Raw genomic sequence first — 22,721 nt, 5'->3', positions numbered from 1 at the left:
AGAGTCTGTGATGTTGGTTGAGGGATAAATATTGGCCCCAGGACTCCGGGGAGCACTCCCCCCCTGCTCTTAGCAATAATGCAATTGGATCGCTTACCGCCATCCGAGACAGCAGACAGGGCCTCGGTCTAACGTCTCGTCCGAAAGGTGACTATCAATCTGTTGCTAAATTTGAAAGCGATGTGAAGTCATCTCCGGTCCTCATCCCCTCACCTGAAATTTTAAACTGTTACCATGTGTCGAGATTTGGCCCAGGGGGGGATTTTATGATGAATTTAGATTATAGAGAGGGGTGGCCTGGGGCCTGGCTTTCCAGGATAGTGACAGCACCTTCTGCTCCCTCGAAACTGAGGAGTGAGACGAGGAGAAACTTCTTCACTCAGAGGGTGGTGAATCTTTGGAATTCTCTGCCCCAGAGGGCTGTGGAGGCTCAGTCGATGAGTATATTCAAGGCGGAGATCGATAGATTTTTCAATATTAAGGGAATCAAGGGATACGGGAATAGTGCAGGATAAAGTGGAGATGAGGTAGAAGATCAGTCATGATCTTATTGAATGGCCTACTCCTGCTCCTATTTCTTATGTTCTTATGAAAAGTCCGAGCCTAGATTGGGGTGGGCCAGCAGAATCCCAAAGGGCTCCCAAAGTCACCGTGGTTTTCTGACTCTCACCCCCAGAGCAGAGTTACAGGAACGGTTCCGAGCTTAAAGGACCTCCGCTGCTCAGGTTGGATTGAGGACTTTGGTCCATCTACTTTAGAGCAACGTAGACTTAGAGGTGTGTAGCTTTCAAAAGCTCTTTAGAATAATTTGTCCGTGACTACACAACCCACTCCGGGTACAGGTATATTGTGTATCAGTAAAACAGGTTTATTAAGTATTAAACATCGAGTACAATGAAATAACAAGAAGATAGTCGCAATCGGTTCATCGAACCCTGGCGTTCCTTCCGAGTGACTGTGGTGCTGTCTCTTTAACTCTTGCTGTGTTCTGTTGACTGAAGCTTCTCATCCTCTGGTTTCGCGCTGACTTCAGTGTTCAATAGCTGTTCCTTTATACCTTTTTTTCCTCCTTCAAAATACATAGCAACTTGCAGCTGCTTGGGCTATCTCACCATTCTGACCTTCGCAAGTACGGTCTATGATTCCCTCCCCTTTTCTGCTGTGAGCTTTGAGGATGAGAACTTTTATATCGCCAGACTTCCCCCTGAATTACGACAGTGGCCTTTTGCCTTTCCCATAGCCCATTATCTAGACCGGTCCGAAACTTCAGCGATAAGGGGTGTTAGGTATTGAAAACCCTCGATCTTACTTTGAGACTTAATTCATGTGTTGTCCTTCACTGGCTTCTTCTTTTCAATATAACAGAAAATCTACACGACCTCAGCACTATTCTCACAGTTAACATAATGTTGGCTTAATTTTACCATCAAGCTTTGCTTCCCAGCCATTCGCCATTTTATACAGACTTTTTAACATACAATTTCACATATTATAGTTATTTAATAATGCTTACAAAATCTTAACAATGTTTACTAAATCCTACAGGTACTCTCTATCCCACAGGTGACCTGATAAAGGTCTATCGGATAAGGCTGGGATAGCGTGCATGGTGAGAGATTATTCCAGTTTCACAGACTGGGGAGGACCCGGGAACATGAGTTTTAAAGTCTGTAAGAGTAGGAATAGACCGGGATGTTGGGCGGCTCTTTTCCCAGAGAGTCGTGCAGCTGGAGCTGTTCCTTACTGGGGCAGAGATCGCATCATATAGACAGCAAGCGGTTTAAACAGGTAACAAGTGGACCTTGTGATCTCCTGTCCTGGTATTGATTGCCTGAGAGGGTCGAGGGTCGTTTTCCAGGGTATTTTTAGACCTGGGATATTTTGCCTCTCCCAGGACATTTTAAAGGCTGCGGTGGGTGGGTGGGAGAGGGGTGTAAGGGGAGAGGGCAGGAGGAAGTGCTAAGTTATGATGCTCCGGCCATTGCTGAGTGTGGGGCAGGCTTGACGGACCAGCTGATCTTTCCCTGCCCCCTCAATTTCGTATTTGCTATTTCTGGAGACCCAAGAATGACATTTTTGATTTCCCCTCCGCTAGATGACACGGGTTATTCAGAAGCTAGGCTGTGATTTCCCCCCGCCCCCCCTCGTGTACAGTAAACTTGAAAGCCACTGGTCAGGCCAGTGGGCGCTGGGGGGCTACTCAACCACAGGGAGCCCCTTGTCAGAATTTTCAGGAAATGGAGAGCCTTTGTTACCTCTAGGTCTGACTATTCCAACGCACTCCTGGCCGGCCTCCCACATTCTACCCTCTGTGAACTTGAGGTCATTAAAAAGTCTGCTATCTGTGTCCTAACTCGCACCATGTCCCGTTCACCCATCGGCCCCTGTGCTCGCTGATCTTCATTGGCTCCCGGTTAAGCAACGCCTCAATTTTAAAACTCTCATCCTTGCGTTCAAATCCCTCCATGGCCTCGCCCCCTCCCTATCTCTGTAACCTCCTCCACCCCTACAGCCCTCCGAGATCTCTGCGCTCCCTCAATTCTGGCCTCTTGCTTGTCTGAGGGATTATTTCAGTTGTTGTCACAACCTGACAGATTTGTTCAATTCGGAGATGAATAATTGGAGTCCCTTCGCAGGCAGATGGAGTCTGACAAACAATAGTCTCTGCATCAGCCTCCCCAGAACTTCCATATATGTTAACATCATTGAATTCAATCCATTCTCTCAAATACTCCACAGTGTCGCACTCACAGTGCCATGGGTTATTGTAGAGATAGACATAAGGCAGTAGGTTGTTCTCAAAGAAGTCTTGAGGAATTGTTCTTAGTTCATTATTTGAGACATCAAATTTTTCCAGATATTCTAAGCTGTCCAGTGAGTTATCGGGGAATTTCTTGATGTTATTTCCAGAAAGGATTAAGTATCTAAGATTCTTGAGGGGGTCAAAGATGTGCTCAGGAACAACCTGGATTGTGTTTCCTCTGATGCTTAGCTCGTCCAACATGGGTAAGTCATTGAACGCCCCCTCGGGCAGAGCAGGTATCTTGTTGTGATCAAGGACTAGCTTTGTGAGATGTCGGAGATTGCTGAAGTTGGGAACGTTGGTTAAGGAGTTAGTCGAGAGGTCCAGCTTTTTTATTGAGAGAGGGTAATCCGGCTCAATGTTCTGAATCTGGTTGTTGGATAGGTCGATATCATTGAGCTCAGAGAGGGTTTTAAACGAGCTTAAGGAGATGGACCTGAGAGAGTTAAAGTCCAGTAGGAGGATCTCAGTTTCTAGCGGGAGAGAGTCAGGGACAGACACAAGGGACCGATGACTGCAGTTGGTTACAAGGTTTCCTGCTGAATCATGAAATGAATTGCACAGAGGAGAAGTTAGTGAAGTCCTGAATAGGTATATACAACAGAAGATCCACAGGTATAACATCCTCGACAGCCACATTCCTAAAAGATTTTACAAAAGAAACGTTACAGTTGTAACTATTGACTTTCACTCCAATGTTCTCTCATCCTGACTTGAAGACACTAACTCTAACTCTTGTTGTCTAGTCTTTTGGGCATTGCCATCCTAATAGGAGTGTAGACTCGGGGCTGATTTGTTTGAGGTTGATAAGATCATAGAACCATGGAAACGGCTGCAGGGCATTCTGAAGGGGGAGGGCGAACAGTCAGAGGTCATGGTTCACATTGGTACCAACGACATAGGTAGAAAGAGGGATGAGATCCTGCAACGAGAATTTAGGGAGCTAGGTAGCAGATTAAAAAGCAGGACCTCAAAGGTTGTAATCTCTGGATTACTCCCGGTGCCACGTGCTAGTGAGTATAGGAATAGGAGGATAGAGCAGATGAATGCACGGCTAAAGAGTTGGTGCAGGAGGGAGGGCTTTAGTTTCCTGGATCACTGGGTCTGTTTCTGGGGAAGGTGGGACCTGTACAAGTCGGACTGGTTACACCTGAACCGGAACGGGACCAACATCCTTGCGGGGAGGTTTGCTAGTACTTTTGGTGGGGGGGGAGGGGGTTAAACTAACTTGGCAGGGGGATGGGATACGGTGTGGAGCTATAGCAGAGGGTGATGCACAGCCAAATATAGAGGAAAAAACAAGTCAGTCTGGAAGGCAGAGCAAATATGTATCGGCACAATGGAGTATGGCAAGGCTGGAAGGCATTTATTTTAATGCAAGGAGTCTTACAAGTAAGGTAGATGAATTGAAGGTGTTGATGAACACATGGGAGTATGATATTGTTGCTATCACAGAGACATGGTTGAGGGATGGGTAGGATTGGCAGCTCAATATTCCGTGGTATAGAATCTTCAGGCGAGGCAGAGGGGGATGTAAAAGAGGGGCGTGTCGCAATATTAATCAAGGAGTCAATTACTGCAGTAAGGAGGGATGATATCTTAGCAGGTTCCTCTAATGAGGCCATATGGGTAGAACTTAAAAACAAAAAGGGGCAAGCACTTTGCTGGGAGTGTACTATCGGCCCCCGAACAGTCAGGGGGAGATAGAGGAACAGATATGTAGGCAAATCTCAGAGAAGTGTAGAAATAATAGGGTAATAATAGTAGGGGATTTCAACTTCCCCAATATTAACTGGGATAGTCAGAGTGTGAAAGGCTTAGAGGGTGCGGAATTCTTAAAGTGCATCCAGGAGAGCTTTTTGAGCCAGCATGTAGAAAGTCCTACAAGAGAGGGGGCGGTACTGGACCTAATTCTAGGGAATGTAGCTGGGCAAGTGGTAGAAGTGTCAGTAGGAGAGCATTTTGGTGACAATGACCATAATTCGGTGAGATTTAAGGTAGTCATGGAAAAGGACAAAGATGGACCGGAAGTAAAGGTTCTAAATTGGGGGAAGGCCGATTTTAATATGATAAGGCAGGATCTGGCCAAAGTGGACTGGGATCAGCTACTTGTAGGAAAATCCACATCAGAGCAGTGGGAGTCATTCAGAAGAGGAAATAGAGAGAGTACAGCGCCAACATGTTCCCGTACAGGTCAAGGGTGGGACCATCAAGTCCAGGGAAGCCTGGATGTCAAGGGATATACAAGAATGGACTAGGAAAAAAAGGGAGGCTTTTGGCAGATACAAAGGACTAAAAACAGTGGAAGCCCTAGAGGAGTATAGAAAGTGCAGGGGGTATTTAAAAAAGAAATTAGGAGAGCGAAGAGGGGGCATGAAAAAACACTGGCGGGCAAAATAACGGAAAATCCCAAGGTGTTTTATAAGTACAGGAAACTTTTTTTTTCCGGCACCGACGGGACCGACGTGGTGCCGGTTCATCAAAAATTCCGGATAACCGAAAGCTATAGTAAAAGATACGGAGCTGAGAGCTCCATATAAAGCAACAAAACCTGTTGCTTAGCAACAGGTTCAGAACAATGGCCAAAAGGTCCAAGCGTCTCTGTAGCTTAGCAACAGCTGCAGCCACACCCTTGAACAGCAACAGATGGAGGAAGGCGAGTAATAAAACTTACCTGAACCTACTCCTGAATTTTGCCGGTTAACCGAGATTTCTGGTTATATAGATGCCGGTAAATTGAAAGTTTCCTGTATATTAAGGGCAAAGGTATAACCAGGTAAAGAGTAGAGCCCATTATGGACCAAAGTGGCAATCTGTGTGTAGAGCCGGAAGATGCAGGTGAGGTTTTAAATGAATATTTTGCATCTGTGTTCACTATGGAGAAGGACAATGTAGGCATAGGAATCAGGCAGGGGGATTGTGTTATACTTGAACAAATTAGCATTGAGAGGGAGGAGGTACTAGCGGTTTTAGCGGGCTTAAAAGTGGATAAATCCCCAGGCCCAGACGAGATGTATCCCATCTGACCAACCCGTCTATATTGTCCTGTAGCCTGAGGGAAGCCTCAGGCTACAGGACAATATAGACGGGTTGGTCAGATGGGCAGAACAGTGGCAAATGGAATTTAACCCTGAAAAGTGTGAGGTGATGCATTTTGGGAGGACTAACAAGGCAAGTGAATACACAATGAATGGTAGGACCCTAGGAAGGACAGAGGGTCAGAGGGACCTTGGTGTGCATGTACATAGATCCCTGAAGGCAGCAGGACAGGTAGATAAGGTGGTTAAGAAAGCATATAGGATACTTGCCTTCATTAGCCGAGGGATGGAATATAAGAGCTGGGAGGTTATGATGGAGCTGTACAAAATGCTAGTTAGGACACAACTGGAATACTGTGTGCAGTTCTGGTTGCCACACTATAGGAAGGATGCAATTGCATTAGAGAGGGTGCAGAGGAGTTTCATCAGGTTGTTACCTGGGCTGGAGTGTTTCAGCTATGAGGAGAGACTGGACAGGCTGGGGTTGTTTTCCTTAGAGCAGAGAAGGCTGAGGGGGAACCTGATTGAGGTGTGCAAAATTATGAGGGGCATAGATAGAGTAGATAGAAAGGAACATTTCCCCTTAGTAGAGGGGTCAATAACCAGAGGGCATAGTTTCAAGGTAAGGGGCAGGAGGTTTAGAGGGGATTTGAGGAAAAACTTTTTCACCCAGAGGGTGGTTGGAATCTGGAACTCACTGCCTGAAAGGGTGGTAGAGGCAGGAACCCTCAACATTCAAGAAGCATTTAGATGAGCACTTGAAATGCCATAGCATACAAGGCTACAGACCAAGTGCTGGAAAATGGGGTTAGAATAGACAGGGCTTGATGGCCAGCGCAGACACGACGGGCCGAAGGGCCTCTTTCTGTGCTGTATACGTCTATGACTCTATCACTCTAAATTTACAGCACAGAAGGAGGCCATTTTGGCCCATTGTGTCCGTGCCGGTCGAAAAAGAGCGATCCAGCCTAATCCCACTTTCCAGCTCTTGGTCCGTAGCCCTGTAGGTTACGGCACTTCAAGTGCACATCCAAGCACTTTTTAAATGTGGTGAGGTTTTCTGCATCTACCACCCTTACAGGCACTGAGTTCCAGAACCCCACCACCCTCTGGTTTTATTTGTTTATGGGATCTGGGGGTCGCTGGCAAGGCCAGAAATTTATTGCCCATTCCTAGTTGTCCTTAAGAAGGTGGTGGTGAGCCACCTTCTTGAACCGCTGCAGTCCGTGTGGTGAAGGTACTCCCACAGTGCTGTTAGGTAAGGAGTTCCAGGATTTGGACCCAGCGACGATGAAGGATCAGTGATATATTTCTAAGTCAGGATGGTGTGTGACTTTGAGGAGAACTTGGAGGTGGTGGTGTTCCCATGCGCCAGCTGCCCTTGTCCTTCTAGGTGGAAGAGGTCCCGGGTTTGGGAGGTGCTGCCGAAGAAGCCTTGGCGAGTTGCTGCAGTGCATCTTGTAGATGGTACACACTGCAGCCACGATACGCCGGTGGTGGAGGGAGTGAATGTTTAAGGTGGTGGATGGGGTGCCAATCAAGTGGGCTGCTTTGTCCTGGATGGTGTCGAGCTTCTTGAGTGTTGTTGGAGCTGCACTCATCCAGGCAAGTGGAGAGTATTCCATCACACTCCTTAATTGTGCCTTGTAGATGGTGGAAAAGCTTTGGGGAGTCAGGAGTTGAGACATTCGCTGCAGAATACCTAACCTCTGACCTGCTCTTGTTTCCACAGTATTTATCTGGCTGCTCCAGTTAGGTTTCTGGTTAATGGTGACCCCCAGGATGTTGATAGTGGGGGATTCGGAATGTCAAGGGGAGGTGGTTAGACTCTCGCTTGTTGGAGAAGAAATTTCCCCTCAAATCTTCTCTAAATCTCCTACCAATTACATTAAATCTATGCCCTCTGGTTGTCGACCCCTCTGTTAAGGGAAATCGGTCCTTCCTATCCACTCTATCTAGGCCCCTCATAATTTTATACATCTCAATAAGGTCCCCCCTCAGCCTCTTCTGTTCCAAAGAAAACAACCCCAGCCTCTCCAAACTTTCCTCATAGCCAAAATTCCCCAGTCCAGGCAACATCCTGGTAAATCTCCTCTGTACCCTCTCTAGTGCGATCACCTCCTTCCTGTAATGTGGTGACCAGAACTGCACGCAGTATTCTAGCTGTGGCCTAACTAGTGTTTGATACAGTTCAAGCATAACTTCCCTGCTCTTGTATTCTGTGCCTCGGCTAATAAAGGCAAATATCCTATATGCCATCTTAACCACCTTAGCTACCTGTCCTGCTACCTTCAGGGATCTGTGGACCTGCACTCCAAGGTCCCTTTGTTCCTCTGCATTTCCCAGTGTCCTACCATTTATTGTGTATTCCCTTGCCTTGTTAGCCCTCCCCAAATGCATAACCTCACACTTCTCCGGCTTGAATTCCATTTGCCACTGTTCTGCCCACCTGACCAGTCCATTGATATCTTCCTGCAGTCTGCAGCTTTCCTCCTCATTATCAACCACACAGCCGATTTTAGTATCATCTGCAAACTTCTTTATCATACTTCCTACCTTCAAGTCTAAGTCTGATGAAGGGATTAGATTGTGTTGGTGCCCACGGATTGCTTCAACTGCGTCGGTTAGGGAGGGCCAGGGGTCACAATTTCAAGTTGTGTAAAGGCCAGATCTAGGTTAGACGTTGGGAGGATCTTTCTCCAGAGAATAACGGGCCTCTGGAACAGGCCGCTGAGTCGAGCGGTGGACGCCGATTTGCTGAATTCCTTCAAGCGAGAGCTGGACCTGTTTCTGGCTGGGGCAGAGACCACCTCGTACAAGCGGTGGGTACCTGGTATCGTTAATCAGGGGCCAGCACGATCGCCTGGACTAGTTTCGATCACCTAAGGAGGTCGGAGAGGAATTTCCCAGATTTCTCCACCTGCACCCACCGACAACCCCGCCCTCCCAACCTCTCTGGGAAGTCACATAGCTTCCAGGTGAAGTGGAAAGTGTCTGTATTTCAAAATAAGCGACTCAACTTTAAAATTCTCATCCTTGTTTTCAAATCTCTCCATGGCCTGGCCCCTCCCTATCTCTATAACCTTCTGCAGCCCCACAATCCTCCGAGATATCTGCGCTCCTCTAATCCTGGCCTCTTGAGTGTCCCTGATTTCAGTTGATCCTCCAGTGGTGACCATGCTTTCAGCTCCCAAGGCCCTAAGCTCTGGAATTCCCTGCCTATACCTCTCCGCCTCTTTTTTCTCCTTTAAGACGCTCCTTAAAACCTGCTTCTTTGACCAAGCTTTTGGTCACCTGCCCTAATATCTCCTTATGGGGCTCGGTGTCAAATGTTGTTTTATAACACTCCTGTGAAGCGCCTTGGGACAGTTGTCTAGAATCATAGAATGGTTACAGCACAGAAGGAGGCCATTCGGCCCGTCGAGCCCGGGTTCTTCTGCCAATCACCTTAAATCTGTGTCCTCTGGTTCCCGACCCTTCCGCCAATGGGAACAGTTTCTCTCGATCTTCTCTGTCCGGACCCCTCAAGATTTTGAACACCTCTATCAAATCTCCTCTCAACCTTCTCTGCTCTAAGGAGAACAACCCCAGCTTCTCCAGTCTATTCAAATAAATGAAGTCCCTCATCCCTGGAACCATTCTTGTCAATCTTTTCTGCACCCTCTCTAAGGCCTTCACATCCTTCCTAAATTGCGGTGCCCAGAATTGGACACAATACTCCAGTTGAGGCCGAACCAGTGTTTTATGAAGGTTCATCATAACTTCCTTGCTTTTGTACTCTGTGCCTCCATTTATGAAGCGTAAGATCCCTTATGCTTTTCTAGCTGCTTTCTCAACCTGCCCTGCCACCTTCAACGATTTGTGCACACATACCCCCAGGATTCTCTGTTCATGCACCCACTTTAGGATTGTACCCTTTAGTTTATATTGCCTCTCCTCATTCTTCCTACCAGAATGTATCACTTCGCACTTTTCTGCGTTAAATTTCATCTGCCACATGTCCGCCCATTCCACCAGCCTGTCTATGTCTTCCTGAAGTCTATCACTATCCTCCTCACTGTTCACTGTACTTCCAAGTTTTGGGTCATCTGCACATTTTGAAATTGTGCCCTGTACACCCATACCCAAGTCACTAATATATATCAAGAAAAGCAGTGGTCCTAGTACCGACCCCTGGGGAACACCACTGTATACCTTCCTCCAGTCCGAAAAACAACCGTTCACCACTACTCTCTGCTCCCTGTCACTTAGCCAATTCCCTATCCATGCTGCCACTGTCCCATTTATTCCATGGGCTTCAACTTTGCTGGCAAGCCTATTATGTGGCAATTTGTCAAACGCCTTTTGGAAGGCCATGTACACTACGTCAACCGCACTACCCTCATCAACCCTCTCTGTTACCTCATCAAAACACTCAATCAAGTTAGTTAAACACGATTTGCCTTTGATAAATCCGTGCTGGCTTTCCTTAATTAATCCACACTTGTCCAAGTGACTTTTAATTTTGTCCCGGGATTAGCGTTTCTAAAAGGATCCCCACTACCGAGGTTAAACTGGCTGGCCTGTAGTTGCTGGGTTTATCCTTACACCCTTTTTTGGACAGGGGTGTAACATTTGCAATTCTCCAGTCCTTTGGCACCAGGCGTTGCTGGACTGGGAGCCAATGTAGGTCAGCGAGCACAGCGGGGGGTGAACGGGACTCGGTGCGAGTGAGGATACGGGCAGCAGAGTTTGGGATGAGCTCAAGTTTACGGAGGGTGCTCTCTGTCTCAGCAGTGACTTTTTTTATCTGCACCGGGCAAATAGAAGAGCAGAATGTTTGAACAATTCCCTATCTGACCACCGTCACTGTCGATATCGGAGACAGGAAAGCACCCAGTCCATTGCAGGTCCAATTTTAATTCTGACATGATGACTGTGCGCTGGCTGCCTCACGAAGAAACGAGATAACTTACTTCCTTAGTCAGACCGCAGCTAGTTTTGGTGCCCCGGCGGATATTTATCCCTCAACCAACATCGCTAAAAACAGATGATGTGGTCATTATCTCAACGCTGTTTGTGGGAGCTTGCTGTGCGTAAATCGGGTGCTGCGTTTCCTACATGTTGTTTGAGGGATAAATATTGGCCCCAGGACACCAGGGAGATCTCCCCTGCTCTTCTTCGAAATAGTGGCCATGGGATCTTTTACGTCCAGCTGAGAGGCCAGACCGAGGTTTAACATCTCATCCAAAAGACGGCACCTCAGACAGTGCAGCACTCCCTCAGTACCGCACTGGCAGTGTCAGCCTGGATTTTGTGTTCTGGTCTCTGGAGTGGGGCTTGAACCCACCACCTTCTGACTCCAGGCAGGCACGAGTGCTACCAACTGAGCCCGGCGTTGTTGTATTACCTTGGGCTAACTTGACCCAATCGATACCCTGCTTATCTGTGCCCCACAAAGGGTAGTCACAAGACAACCATTATTGAAGAGTAGGGAGAGCTAGTGAGGCAAGTTAAATCTATCTAGAACACATAAAGGCAAGTCACTAAGATAAATGGCCTCATCACTTCATCACACAGAACAATAAAACTCTTTAGCTTACAGCTACAGAACGCATGGCAGCAACTCGTCAAGGCTTCTTCGGCAGCACCTCCCAAACCCGCGACCTCTGCCACCTAGAAGGGCAAGGGCAGCAGGCGCATGGGAACACCACCACCTCCAAGTTCCCCTCCAAGTCACACATCACCCTGATTTGGAAATATATCGGCCATTCCTTCATCGTCACTGAGTCAGAATCCTGGAACTCCCTCCCTAACAGCACTGTGGGAGTACCTTCACCGCACGGACTGCAGCGGTTCAAGAAGGCGGCTCACCACCACCTTCTCAAGGGCAACTAGGGATGGGCAATAAATGCCATACTTGCCAGTGACGCCCACATCCCATGCACGAATTTAAAAAAACCCTAACACAATGAGTGAGGTAAATGATCAATGTATCAGTTCCCTGATCGGACATGTCGGGAGAATACACACACACACACACACACACACAGAGGGTCGATTCATACAGGGACAAGCATAAAGGACAGCAGTATATGGGCAATCCTGCAAATCAAAGAACCTATGAACTCAGAAAGGAATGATGGAACGCTACTGTGAATTGCAAGCCATATATTATAAACAGTACAACAACAACTTGCAGTTATATAGCACCTTTAACGTAGTAAAACGTCCCAGGGTGCTTCACAGGAGCGATTGTCAAACTAATTTGACACCGAGCCGCCTAGGGAGATATTAGGGTGGATGACCCTGGTCAAAGAGGTAGGTTTTAAGGAGAGTCTTAAAGAAGGAGAGAGAGGCGGAGATGTTTAGGGAGGGAATGCCAGAGCTTCGGCAGCTGAAGGCACGGCCGCCAATGGTGGAGTGATTAAAATAGGGGGATGCGCAAGAGGCCAGAATTGGAGGAGCGCCGAGATCTCGGGGGGTTGTGGGGCTGGAGGAGATTACAGAGATAGGGAGGGGGGCGAGGCCATGGAGGGGATTGAAAACAAGGCTGAGAATTTTAACACCGAGGCGTTGCTCAACCGGGAGCCGATGCCAGCAAAGGATTTAAAAATACAATGATCTAATCCTGGAGTTCAAACAACGGTAAATGAGGGCAGCTGGGGCGGGTTAGGAAACTATGGGGAATGGGAATACAGTGGATTGGACACTGAGCGTTCACCTCTGGGATCTAGGTTCAAATCCAATCCAAACTAATGGGGTGATAGTCTTCTGTCTGCTGGCTGCAAGAGTTCTACATGAAATCTGTCGGGCAGCGTCGACACAGCATAAAAGAGGCTCGAGTTTGGCACGAATCTCACTCAAGTGGTCTCCTTGCCTAAGGAAGGACGTGCTTGCCTTAGCGGGAGTGCAACGAACTTTCACTAGACTGATCCCTGGGATGAGAGGGCTGTCCTACGAGAAGAGATTGAGTAGACTAAGTCCATATTCTCTAGAGTTTAGAACAAAGAGAGGTGATCTCATTGAAACGTGTAAAATTCTTAGAGGGCTTGACTGGGTAGATGCGGAGAGATTGTTTCCCCCTGGCTGGAGAGTCTAGAACGAGGGGGCATAGTCTCAGGAAAAGGGGTCGGCCATTTAGGACTGAGATGAGGAGGAATTTCTTCACTCAGAGGGTGGTGAATCTTTGGAATTCTCTACCCCAGAGGGCAGTGGATGCTCAGTCGTCGAGAATATTCAAGACGGTGATCGATAGATTTTTGGGCACTAAGGGAATCCAGGGATATGGGGATCGGGCGGGAAAGTGGAATTGAGGTAGAAGATCAGCCATGATCTTATTAATTGGCGGAGCAGGCTCGAGGGGCCGTATGGCCGACTCCTGCGCCTAATACTTATGTTCTTATCTAAGAGGGAGACAATTTGGCTAGTGTTGGAAATGGAGGAGTGGGGGGGGAGTGGGGGTTGGGCTGGTGATGGTGTCACCTGTGACTCTGTGGGTAGCACACTCGCCTCTGAGTCAGAAGGTTGTGGGTTCAATACCCCCTCCAGAGACTTGAGCACAAAAATCTAGGCTGACACTCCCAGTGCAGTGCTGAGGGAGCGCTGCACTGTCGGAGGTGCCGTCTTTCAGATGAGACGTTAAACCGAGGCCCCGTCTGCTCTCTCAGGTAGATGTAAAAAATCCCACAGCACTATTCCGAGGAAGAGCAGGGGGGAGTTTTCCCCGGTGTCCTGGGCCAATATTTATCCCTCAATCAACATCACTAAACCCGATGATCTGGTCATTATCACACTGCCGCGAGTGGGAGCTTGCTGTGAGCCTCACTGGCTGTAAAGTGCTCTGGGACGACCTGACGTCGTGAAAAGCCGCTGTGGAAACGCCAGTTCGTTCTTTCTTTTTACCCTGGTGAATTGGGGTTGAGACATATTGTCGGGGGGGCAGAATATCTGAATCTAACTGCGATGTATCTGGCCTGGGGGGGGCTCGATGTCAAACGACCGGGTGCCCCCCCAGGATCCCAGCTGCTATCTCCCTCAGCTTCCGACCAACAAACAAAACCCAGACCGACGGGAACCGGGTTAAAGTATAAATCCATGCTTACCGGACCAGTTCTCCAGTGGGGCTGTTCGGAGCTTCTCCAGGAACGCTGTCCCTTATCGCGTAGCGGGAAGTGATGCTTCCAGGGACGGCCGGCTGGCTGGCCGGCAAAAGGACTCCCGAAACTCAACTGGCTTCAAACCAGCCGGGAGAATGCTCGTCTTTGAGTGCAAGCGTCCTTTTCAACTGATACACACGAGGAAGCCCCACCTCCCCAACCACCCTGCCCCACCCCCGTCAGTATCTTTCTTGCACAAAAGGAAATGCGAGAAAACCGCAGGCATCAGTCAAATATCACTTTTTTTTTAAAAACACTTGGCAGGCAAATTCTGTGCAACAACAATAATATAATGCCTGGAATTTATATAGCGCCTTTCACAACCTCGGGGATGTCCCAAAGCGCTTCACAGCCAATGAAGCATAGTCACTGTTGTAATGTCAGGAACGTGCCAGCCAATTTGCGCACAGCAAGATCCCACAAATGACGATGTGATAAACGAGAGTCTGTGATGTTGGTTGAGGGATAAATATTGGCCCCAGGACACCGGGGAGAACTTCCCCCTGCTCTTAGCAATAATGCAATTGGATCTTATACCGCCGTCCGAGAGGGCAGACGGGGCCTCGGGCTAACGTCTCGTCCGAAAGGTGGTTATCGATCTGTTGCTAAATTTGAAAGCGATGTGACGTCATCTCCGGTCCTCGTCCCCTCACCTGAAATTTTAAATTGTTGCCATGTGTCGGGATTTGGCCGTGGGGGGTTTTATGATGAATTCTGCTCCCTCGAAACTGAGGATTGAGACGAGGAGAAACTTCTTCACTCAGAGGGTGGTTAATCTTTGGAATGGCGGAGCAGCCTCGAAGGGCCAAATGACCTACTCCTGCTCCTATTTCTTATGTTCTTATGAAAAGTCCAAGCCTAGATTGGGTTGGGCCATCAGAATCCCAACGGGCTCCCAAAGTCACCGTGGTTTTCTGACTCTCACCCCGCCCCCCCCCAGAGGAGAGTTACAGGAACGGTTCCGAGCTTAAAGAACCTCATCTGCTCAGGTTGGATCGAGGATTTTGGTCCATCTACTTTTCATGTATTTACCGAGATCAATTTCCCCCCCACCCTCCCCCCTCTTTCCTAGCCCAAATTGTCCTAGCACAGCTACCATCGTGGATTTGATCCGTTAGCTCAGGCTGGGAATGGAACCGGAGATCACTCGGCCTGGCGGGGCTGCATATCCCAGCTCCGTGTATATTTACACCCGACAGTATTATCATCCAACTTTACTCATTTTAAGGAATAAATGTATTCATGGGATGTGGGCGTCGCTGGCAAGGCCAGCATTTATTGCCCATCCCTAATTGCCCTCGAGAAGGTGGTGGTGAGCCACCTTCTTATTAGCAGTTGGTACAACTGAGTAGCTTGCTAGGCCATTTCAGAGGACAGTTAAAAGTCACATATAGGCCAGACCGGGTAAAGGCAGCAGATTTCCTTTTCTAAAGGACATTGGTGAACCAGATGGGTTTTATATAACAATCTGGTAGCATTCATGGTCACCATTACTGATAGTAGCTTTTTGTTCCAGATTTAATTAACTGAATTATAAATTCCCCAGCTGTCATGGTGGAAGAGTTTGAAGTCACGTCTCTGGTTTACTAGTCCAGTAACATAACCACTATGCTACCGTTCCCAGTTATGTTGATGGGGTGAGATCAAGAGGGCTGGGAGGAGGCTCGCGTGGAGCATTAACACCAGCATGGACCAGATAGGTCGAATGGGCAGTGTCTGTGCTGTAAGTTACAAAGTGTTTACAGCACAGAAACAGGCCATTCAGTCCAATAGATCCATGCCGGTGTAATATACCATACAGGAGCAATATCGAAATAGGGACCCCGCCCTCATCTGCATATATGTAAATTCAGATGCATGCTTTTCTTTTAAAGCTTGCAAGCTTTTTATATCAGAGTGTTCTTCCACACTTCCATTGATGTAACGCAGCATTTGCTTGTGGTAGATCTTCTATAAGAAACTGCCAAGTGCATCGCCAGAAGCCTCCATCGGACCGACAGGATGTCCGCTTCCCTCCGACGGCGAGTTTAATGCCTCGTCCAACAGTTCCCCATTGCCGGCTGACTCCGCGCCGCCTGGCTCCAAGCCCGGGCCCAGCGCGGGATAGATCTGGTGAAGGTTGGGCACCAGCAAGCTGTACTGTACGAGTCTGATGTTAAAGCGTCTCTTGGCGAGGTGCTTTAGTTGCGCGTTGCACGCATCCGATGAATCTTGAGGGCGGTGAACAAGAGGGCGCAGATCTCCAGCAGCAGGACGCAGAGCGAGAGACAATGCAAGATAAAGAGCAGGAAGCAATTCGACCCGAACATGCTCAGTATGCCAAGGAGGCCAGATCTTCTCTCCCGAAGGTTAACGGTGTCTTCAGCACTGGTGGAAAGGAGGTCTGGTTGGGTGGTCACATCAAGGCTACTGATAGATGTCAGGGGCATATAGTCAGGAGTGCTGGTTCTGCACACGTTGGATATGGCAAAGTGACTGAGAGACCATCCACTCACCTCAGCGGGGCCACTACAAAGAACATCCGTATCATCAGGGACACCTTCACTGCTGTACATCTTACCCTCATTCATTCTGATCCATTCAGTCAAGTATTGAATGTCACAATCACAGTACCACAAGTTGTTGTATAAATAGACGTTAAGCTCTGGACTCCTCTCGAAGAAGTCTTGAGGAATTGTTCGCAGTTCATTATTTGAGACATCAAATGCTGTCAATTTCTTTAAGCTGTCCAGTGAGTTATCGGGGAATTTCTTGATGTTATTTCCAGAAAGGATTAAGTATCTAAGATTCTCGAGAGGGTCAAAGATGTGCTCAGGAACAACCTGGATTGCGTTTCCTCTGATGCTTAGCTCGTCTAACATGGGCAAGTCATTGAACGCCCCCTCGGGCAGAGCAGGTATCTTGTTGTGATCAAGGACTAGCTTTGTGAGATGTCGGAGATTGCTGAAGTTGGGAAAGTTGGTTAAGGAGTTAGACGAGAGGTCCAGCTTTTTTATTGAGAGAGGGTAATCCGGCTCAATGTTCTGAATCTGGTTGTTGGATAGGTCGATATCATTGATCTGAGAGAGGGTTTTAAACGAGCTTAAGGAGATGGACCTGAGGGAGTTGAAGTCCAGTAGGAGGATCTCAGTTTCTAGCGGGAGAGAGTCAGGGACAGACACAAGGGACCGATGACTGCAGTTGGTCACAAATTTTCCTGCCAAATCCCTATATTGAGCACAAACCTCCAGGGGTGGAGATGTCGATAACCAGTGGCTGTTGAAAGTAGTCACTTGTACCCTTTCTGTAGCTGTGCTTGTCTGAGGGATTATTTCAGTTGTTGTCACAACCTGACAGATTTGTTCAATTGGGAGACGAATAATCGGAGTCTCTTCCCAAGCAGATGGAGTCTGACAAACAACAATCTCAGAATCAGCCTCTCCAGAATGTCCATATATGTTAACTTCATTGAATTCAATCCATTCTCTCAAATACTCCACAGTGTCGCACCCACAGTGCCATGGGTTATTGTAGAGATAGACATAAGGCAGTGGGTTGTTCTCAAAGAAGTCTTGAGGAATTGTTCTTAGTTCATTATTTGAGACATCAAATTTTTCCAGATATTCCAAGTTGTCCAGTGAGTTATCTGGGAATTTCTTGATGTTATTTCCAGAAAGGATTAAGTATCTGAGATTCTTGAGGGGGTCAAAGATGTGCTCAGGAACAACCTGGATTGCATTTCCTCTGATGCTTAGCTCGTCCAACATGGGCAAGTCATTGAACGCCCCCTCGGGCAGAGCAGGTATCTTGTTGTGATCAAGGACTAGCTTTGTGAGATGTCGGAGATTGCTGAAGTTGGGAAAGTTGGTTAAGGAGTTAGACGAGAGGTCCAGCTTTTTTATTGAGAGAGGGTAATCCGGCTCAATCCTCTGAATCTGGTTGTTGGAAAGCTTGAGATCATTGAGTTGTGAGAGGGTTTTAAACGAGCTGAAAGAGATGGACCTGAGGGAGTTAAAGTCCAGTAGGAGCATCTTGGTTTCTAGCGGGAAAGAGTCAGGGACAGACACAAGGGACCGATGACTGCAGTTGGTTACAAAGTAACTTGCTAAGCTATGAAGTGAATTGCACAGAGGAGAAGTTAGGGAAGTCCTGAATAGGTATATACAACAGAAGGTCCACAGGTATAATAACATCCTCGACAGCCACATTCCTAAAATATTTTTAAAAAAAAGAAACTTTACATTTGTGACTATTGACATTCACTCCAATGTTCCCTCACCCTGACTTGAAGACACTAACTCTAACTCTTGTTGACTAGTCTTTTGGGCATTGCCATCTTAATAGGTGTGTAGATTCGGGGCTGATTTGTTCGAGGTTGATGAGCTGAAGGGATTAGATTGTGTTGGTGTCCACAGTTTGTTCCCGCTGCGTCGGTTAGGGAGGACCAGGGGTCACAATTTCAAGTTGTGTAAAGGCCAGATCTAGGTTAGACGTTGGGAGGATCTTTCTCCAGAGAATAACGGGCCTCTGGAACAGGCTGCTGTCTCATGCGGTGGACGCCGATTCGCTGAATTCCTTCAAGCGAGAGCTGGACCTGTTTCTGGCTGGGGCGGAGACCACCTCGTACAAGAGGTGGGTACCTGGTATCGTTAATCGGGGGCAGCGCGATCGCCTGGACTAGTTTCGATCACCTAAGGGGATCAGTGACCAATTTTGCAGATTTCTCCACCCGCCCCCACCGCCAACCTCTCTAGGAAGTCACATAGCTTCCGGGTGAAGTGGAAAGTGTCTGTAATTTAAAATAAGCGCCTCGATTTTAAAATTCTCATCCTTGTTTTCAAATTCCTCCATGGTCTGGCCCCTCCCTATCTCTGTAACCTCCTCCAGCCCCACAATCCTCCGAGATATCTGCGCTCCTCTAATCCTGGCCTCGAGTGTCCCTGATTTCAGTTGATCCTCCAGTGGTGGCTATGCTTTCAGCTCCCAAGGCCCTAAGCTCTGGAATTCCCTACCTATACCTCTCCACCTCTCTTTTCTCCTTTAAGACGCTCCTTAAAACCTGCTTCTTTGACCAAGCTTTTGGTCACCTGCCCTAATATCTCCTTATGGGGCTCGGTGTCAAATGTTGTTTTATAACACTCCTGTGAAGCACCTTGGGACAGTTGTCTAGAATCACAGAATGGTTACAGCACAGAAGGAGGCCATTCGGCCCGTCGAGCCCGGGCTCTTCTGCCAATCACTTTAAATCTGTGTCCTCTGGTTCCCGACCCTCCCGCCAATGGGAACAGTTTCTCTCGATCTACTCTGTCCGGACCCCTCAAGATTTTGAACACCTCTATCAAATCTCCTCTCAACCTTCTCTGCTCTAAGGCGAACAACCCCAGCTTCTCTAGTCTATCCACGTAACTGAAGTCCCTCATCCCTGGAACCATTCTTGTCAATCTTTCCTGCACCCTCTCTAAGGCCTTCACATCCTTCCTAAATTGCGGTGCCCAGAATTGGACACAATATTCCAGTTGAGGCCGAACCAGTGTTTTATAAAGGTTCATCATAACTTCCTTGCTTTTGTACTCTATGCCTCTATTTATGAAGCCCAAGATCCCTTATGCTTTTCTAGCTGCTTTCTCAACCTGCCCTGCCACCTTCAACGATTTGTGCACATATATCCCCAGGTCTCTCTGTTCATGCACCCACTTTAGGATTGTACCCTTTAGTTTATATTGCCTCTCCTCGTTCTTCCTACCAAAATGTATCACTTCGCATTTTTATGCGTTAAATTTCATTTGCCACGTGTCCACCCATTTCACCAACCTGTCTGTGTCTTCCTGAAGTCTGTCACTATTTTCCTCACTGTTCAGTCTTCTGTCTGCAAGAGTTCTACATGCAATGTTGGGCAGCGTCAACACAGCATAAAAGAGGATCGAGTTTGGCACGAATCTCACTCAAGTGGTCTCCTTGCCTAAGGAAAGACAGGCTTGCCTTAGAGGGCGTGCAACGAAGTTTCACTAGACTGATCCCTGGGATGAGAGGGATGTCCTACGAGAAGAGATTGAGTAGACTAAGCCCATATTCTCCAGAGTTTAGAAGAATGAGAGGTGATCTCAATGAAACATGTAAAATTATTAGAGGTCTTGACTGGGTAGATGCGGAGAGATTGTTTACCCCTGGCTGGAGAATTTAGAACGAGGGGGTCACAGTCTCAGGAAAAGGGGTCGACCATTTAGGACTGAGATGAGGAGGAATTTCTTCACTCAGAGGGTTGTGAATCTTTGGAATTCTCTACCCCAGAGGGCAGTGGAGGCTCAGTCGTTGAGTATATTCAAGACAGAGATCGATAGATTTTTGGGCACTAAGGGGCCATATGGCCTACTCCTGCTCCTAATTGTTATATTCTTATGTAAGAGGGACACAATTTGGCTAGTGTTGGAAATGGAGGAGTGGGGGGTGGTGGGGGTTGGGCTGGTGATGGTGTCACCTGTGACTCTGTGGGTAGCACCCTCGCCTCCGAGTCAGAAGGTTGTGGGTTCAAGCCCCCCTCCAGAGATTTGAGCACAAAAATCTAGGCCGACACTCCCAGTGCAGTGCTGAGGGAACGCTGCACTGTCGGAGGTGCCGTCTTTCAAATGAGATGTTAAACTGAGGCCCCGTCTGCTCTCTCAGGTAGATGTAAAAAATTCCCACGGCACTATTCCGAGGAGGAGCAGGGGGGAGTTCTCCCCGGTGTCCTGGGCCAATATTTACCCCTCAATCAACATCACTAAACCCGATGATCTGGTCATTATCACACTGCCGCGAGTGGGAGCTTGCTGTGCACCTCATTGGCTGTAAAGTGCTCTGGGACGACCTGACGTCGTGAAAAGCCGCTGTGGAAACGCCAGTTCGTTCTTTCTTTTTACCCTGGTGAATTGGGGTTGAGGCATATTGTCGGGGGGGGGGGGGGGGCAGAATATCTGAATCTAACTGCGATGTATCTGGCCTGGGGGGGGGGCTCGATGTCAAACGACCGGGTGTCCCCCCCAGGATCCCAGCTGCTATCTCCCTCAGCTTCCGACCAACAAACAAAACCCAGACCGATGGGAACCGGGTTAAAGTATAAATCCGTGCTTACCGGACCCGTTCTCCAGTGGGGCTGTTCGGAGCTTCTCCAGGAACGCTGTCCCTTATCGCGTAGCGGGAAGTGCTGCTTCCAGGGACGGCCGGCTGCAAAACTCAACTGGCTTCAAACCAGCCGGGAGAATGCTCGTCTTTGAGCGCAAGTGTCCTTTTCAACTGATACACATGAGGAAGCCCCACCTCCCAAACCACCCCGCCCCGCCCCACCCCTGTCAGTATCTTTCTTGTACAAAAGGAAATGCGAGAAACCCACAGGCATCACTCAAATATCGTTTTAAAAACTTAGCAGGCAAATTCTGTGCAACAATAATATAAAGCCTGGAATTTATATTGCGCCTTTCACTAATACGGACAGGCCCCTCTCGAGGGGGTGTCATGCAGACCAAACGTTTCGCTTGTTTGTCTGCAAGACTGTTGCCTTTTGATTGTACTGTCCCAGTGGTATGCCCGTTTACATGAATCACCTGACAATTCTGTTTCTCCGTCCTTGAACGGAGAATGTCTTCCCTCAATGACTTACATTTTATGGGTTTACCCTTATGGTTGGTAAAGTTAGTTTATTCCCAGAAAACTAGATCTTGGTTATATCCTCTTTTACAATAGTCACTATTTGTACAGATTAATGTGGGTTTAATAGGGTCTCCCTTTTCTAAAGCATACCACAGTGCTGCAGCTTCAGCTTATGGCCAAGGGGTATGGACAGTAATTCTTCTGGATAAAAATAATAGAAATCTTGAAAGGTCCCTGCTACTATCCCCATCCCAGCTGAGGATTGTTGGGATGTCCCTTTTTTAATCGTCATTTTTCCTAATAAAAAGACTTGGCAATTTCCGACAGGGTTTGCCATTTCATCAGGACCTAACCTCGGTTAGGATTTAATATGAACTTTATAAGAAATTTCTAGACCTCAATGGTATATTGAGGGAGTTCTGATTTAAGTTCTACAAGGCCTGATCAGGGACTTGTCATCTCTGGAGACTTAAATCTGGGTCTTAGTACCACTGTCAGTAAAACACTCCTTCTATACTTAATCTACGAGATGGATATTATATAGATATAAGTATAGGGGTCTGTATCAACTCGTTAACACATACGTTAGTCACCAACTGAAGGGATTTTTACTAGTCCTAGCCCCTATTAGGGCTACCCCGGACCAGGCGTATTTCTCAAGATGTTCACTTTCAACTCAAGTTTGAGGTAGCCGAATCCTAAAGATGCTTAATTGGGTCTAAAGGTCCGGGCTATCTCTCCCTAAAGGAAAGGAACAACCCGAGAATGTTACCGTCCTCTGGATAGCGCTTTTAATAAGTTTCGCTAGACTGTAATGTTCCAGATATTATGAGGGTCTGGAGAACTCCCCTCAGAAATGTAACTCTCCACCAAAGAGTGTACAGAGATTGTGAGTTACTGATACAGAAGACTTGTGAGACAATTCTAAAAATAGAGATTTATAAAAAGATCCGACATGCAATTTACAGTTGGTGAATCAGTCAATCACAACGTTAACAGTTCTAAAAAGAAAAAAAAATGCGATATTTTTAACTAAGAATCTTACTTTTAAATCTTAACTTCACTACAGTATTACAGTTCTTAAAAGTTTTCTAGACAGGATATCCATCAATGTCAAAATACCTTTGATCCCCAATGTAC

The 22,721-nt window shown here is 47.5% G+C and overlaps 2 protein-coding genes across 2 annotated transcripts; both read right to left on the bottom strand.

Annotated features, from left to right (window-relative positions):
* Nucleotides 1-847: 847 nt before the first annotated feature.
* LOC147090589 (platelet glycoprotein Ib alpha chain-like) lies at nt 848-20,887 on the bottom strand. Its single transcript, XM_085977360.1, has 2 exons — nt 19,770-20,887; nt 848-3,444 (listed from the first exon to the last, which is right to left on the bottom strand). The coding sequence occupies exon 2, from the start codon at nt 3,440-3,442 to the stop codon at nt 2,507-2,509; it is 936 nt and encodes a 311-aa protein (XP_085833486.1). The 5' UTR covers nt 3,443-3,444; nt 19,770-20,887; the 3' UTR covers nt 848-2,506.
* LOC147090588 (uncharacterized) lies at nt 3,254-21,214 on the bottom strand. The gene is given in 4 exon segments (XM_085977354.1): nt 3,254-3,339; nt 13,926-16,178; nt 16,181-18,168; nt 21,067-21,214. Coding segments are annotated over 2 exon segments (2,235 nt in total). The 5' UTR covers nt 18,167-18,168; nt 21,067-21,214; the 3' UTR covers nt 3,254-3,339; nt 13,926-15,929.
* Nucleotides 21,215-22,721: the final 1,507 nt, after the last annotated feature.

Source organism: Somniosus microcephalus, unplaced genomic scaffold (assembly GCF_052327205.1).
Source record: "Somniosus microcephalus isolate GS21.2 unplaced genomic scaffold, FLI_Smic_1.0 unresolved_chr4, whole genome shotgun sequence".
In the NCBI taxonomy this organism is placed as follows: domain Eukaryota; kingdom Metazoa; phylum Chordata; class Chondrichthyes; order Squaliformes; family Somniosidae; genus Somniosus; species Somniosus microcephalus.
The sequence above is the reverse complement of the archived record's forward strand: the minus strand, read 5'-3'. Positions and strand labels throughout refer to the sequence as shown.

Coding starts and splice junctions, on each gene's coding strand:
- LOC147090589 (XM_085977360.1), bottom strand. CDS start 3,442: ATGTGGCTGTCGAGGATGTTATACCTGTGGATCTTCTGTTGTATATAC.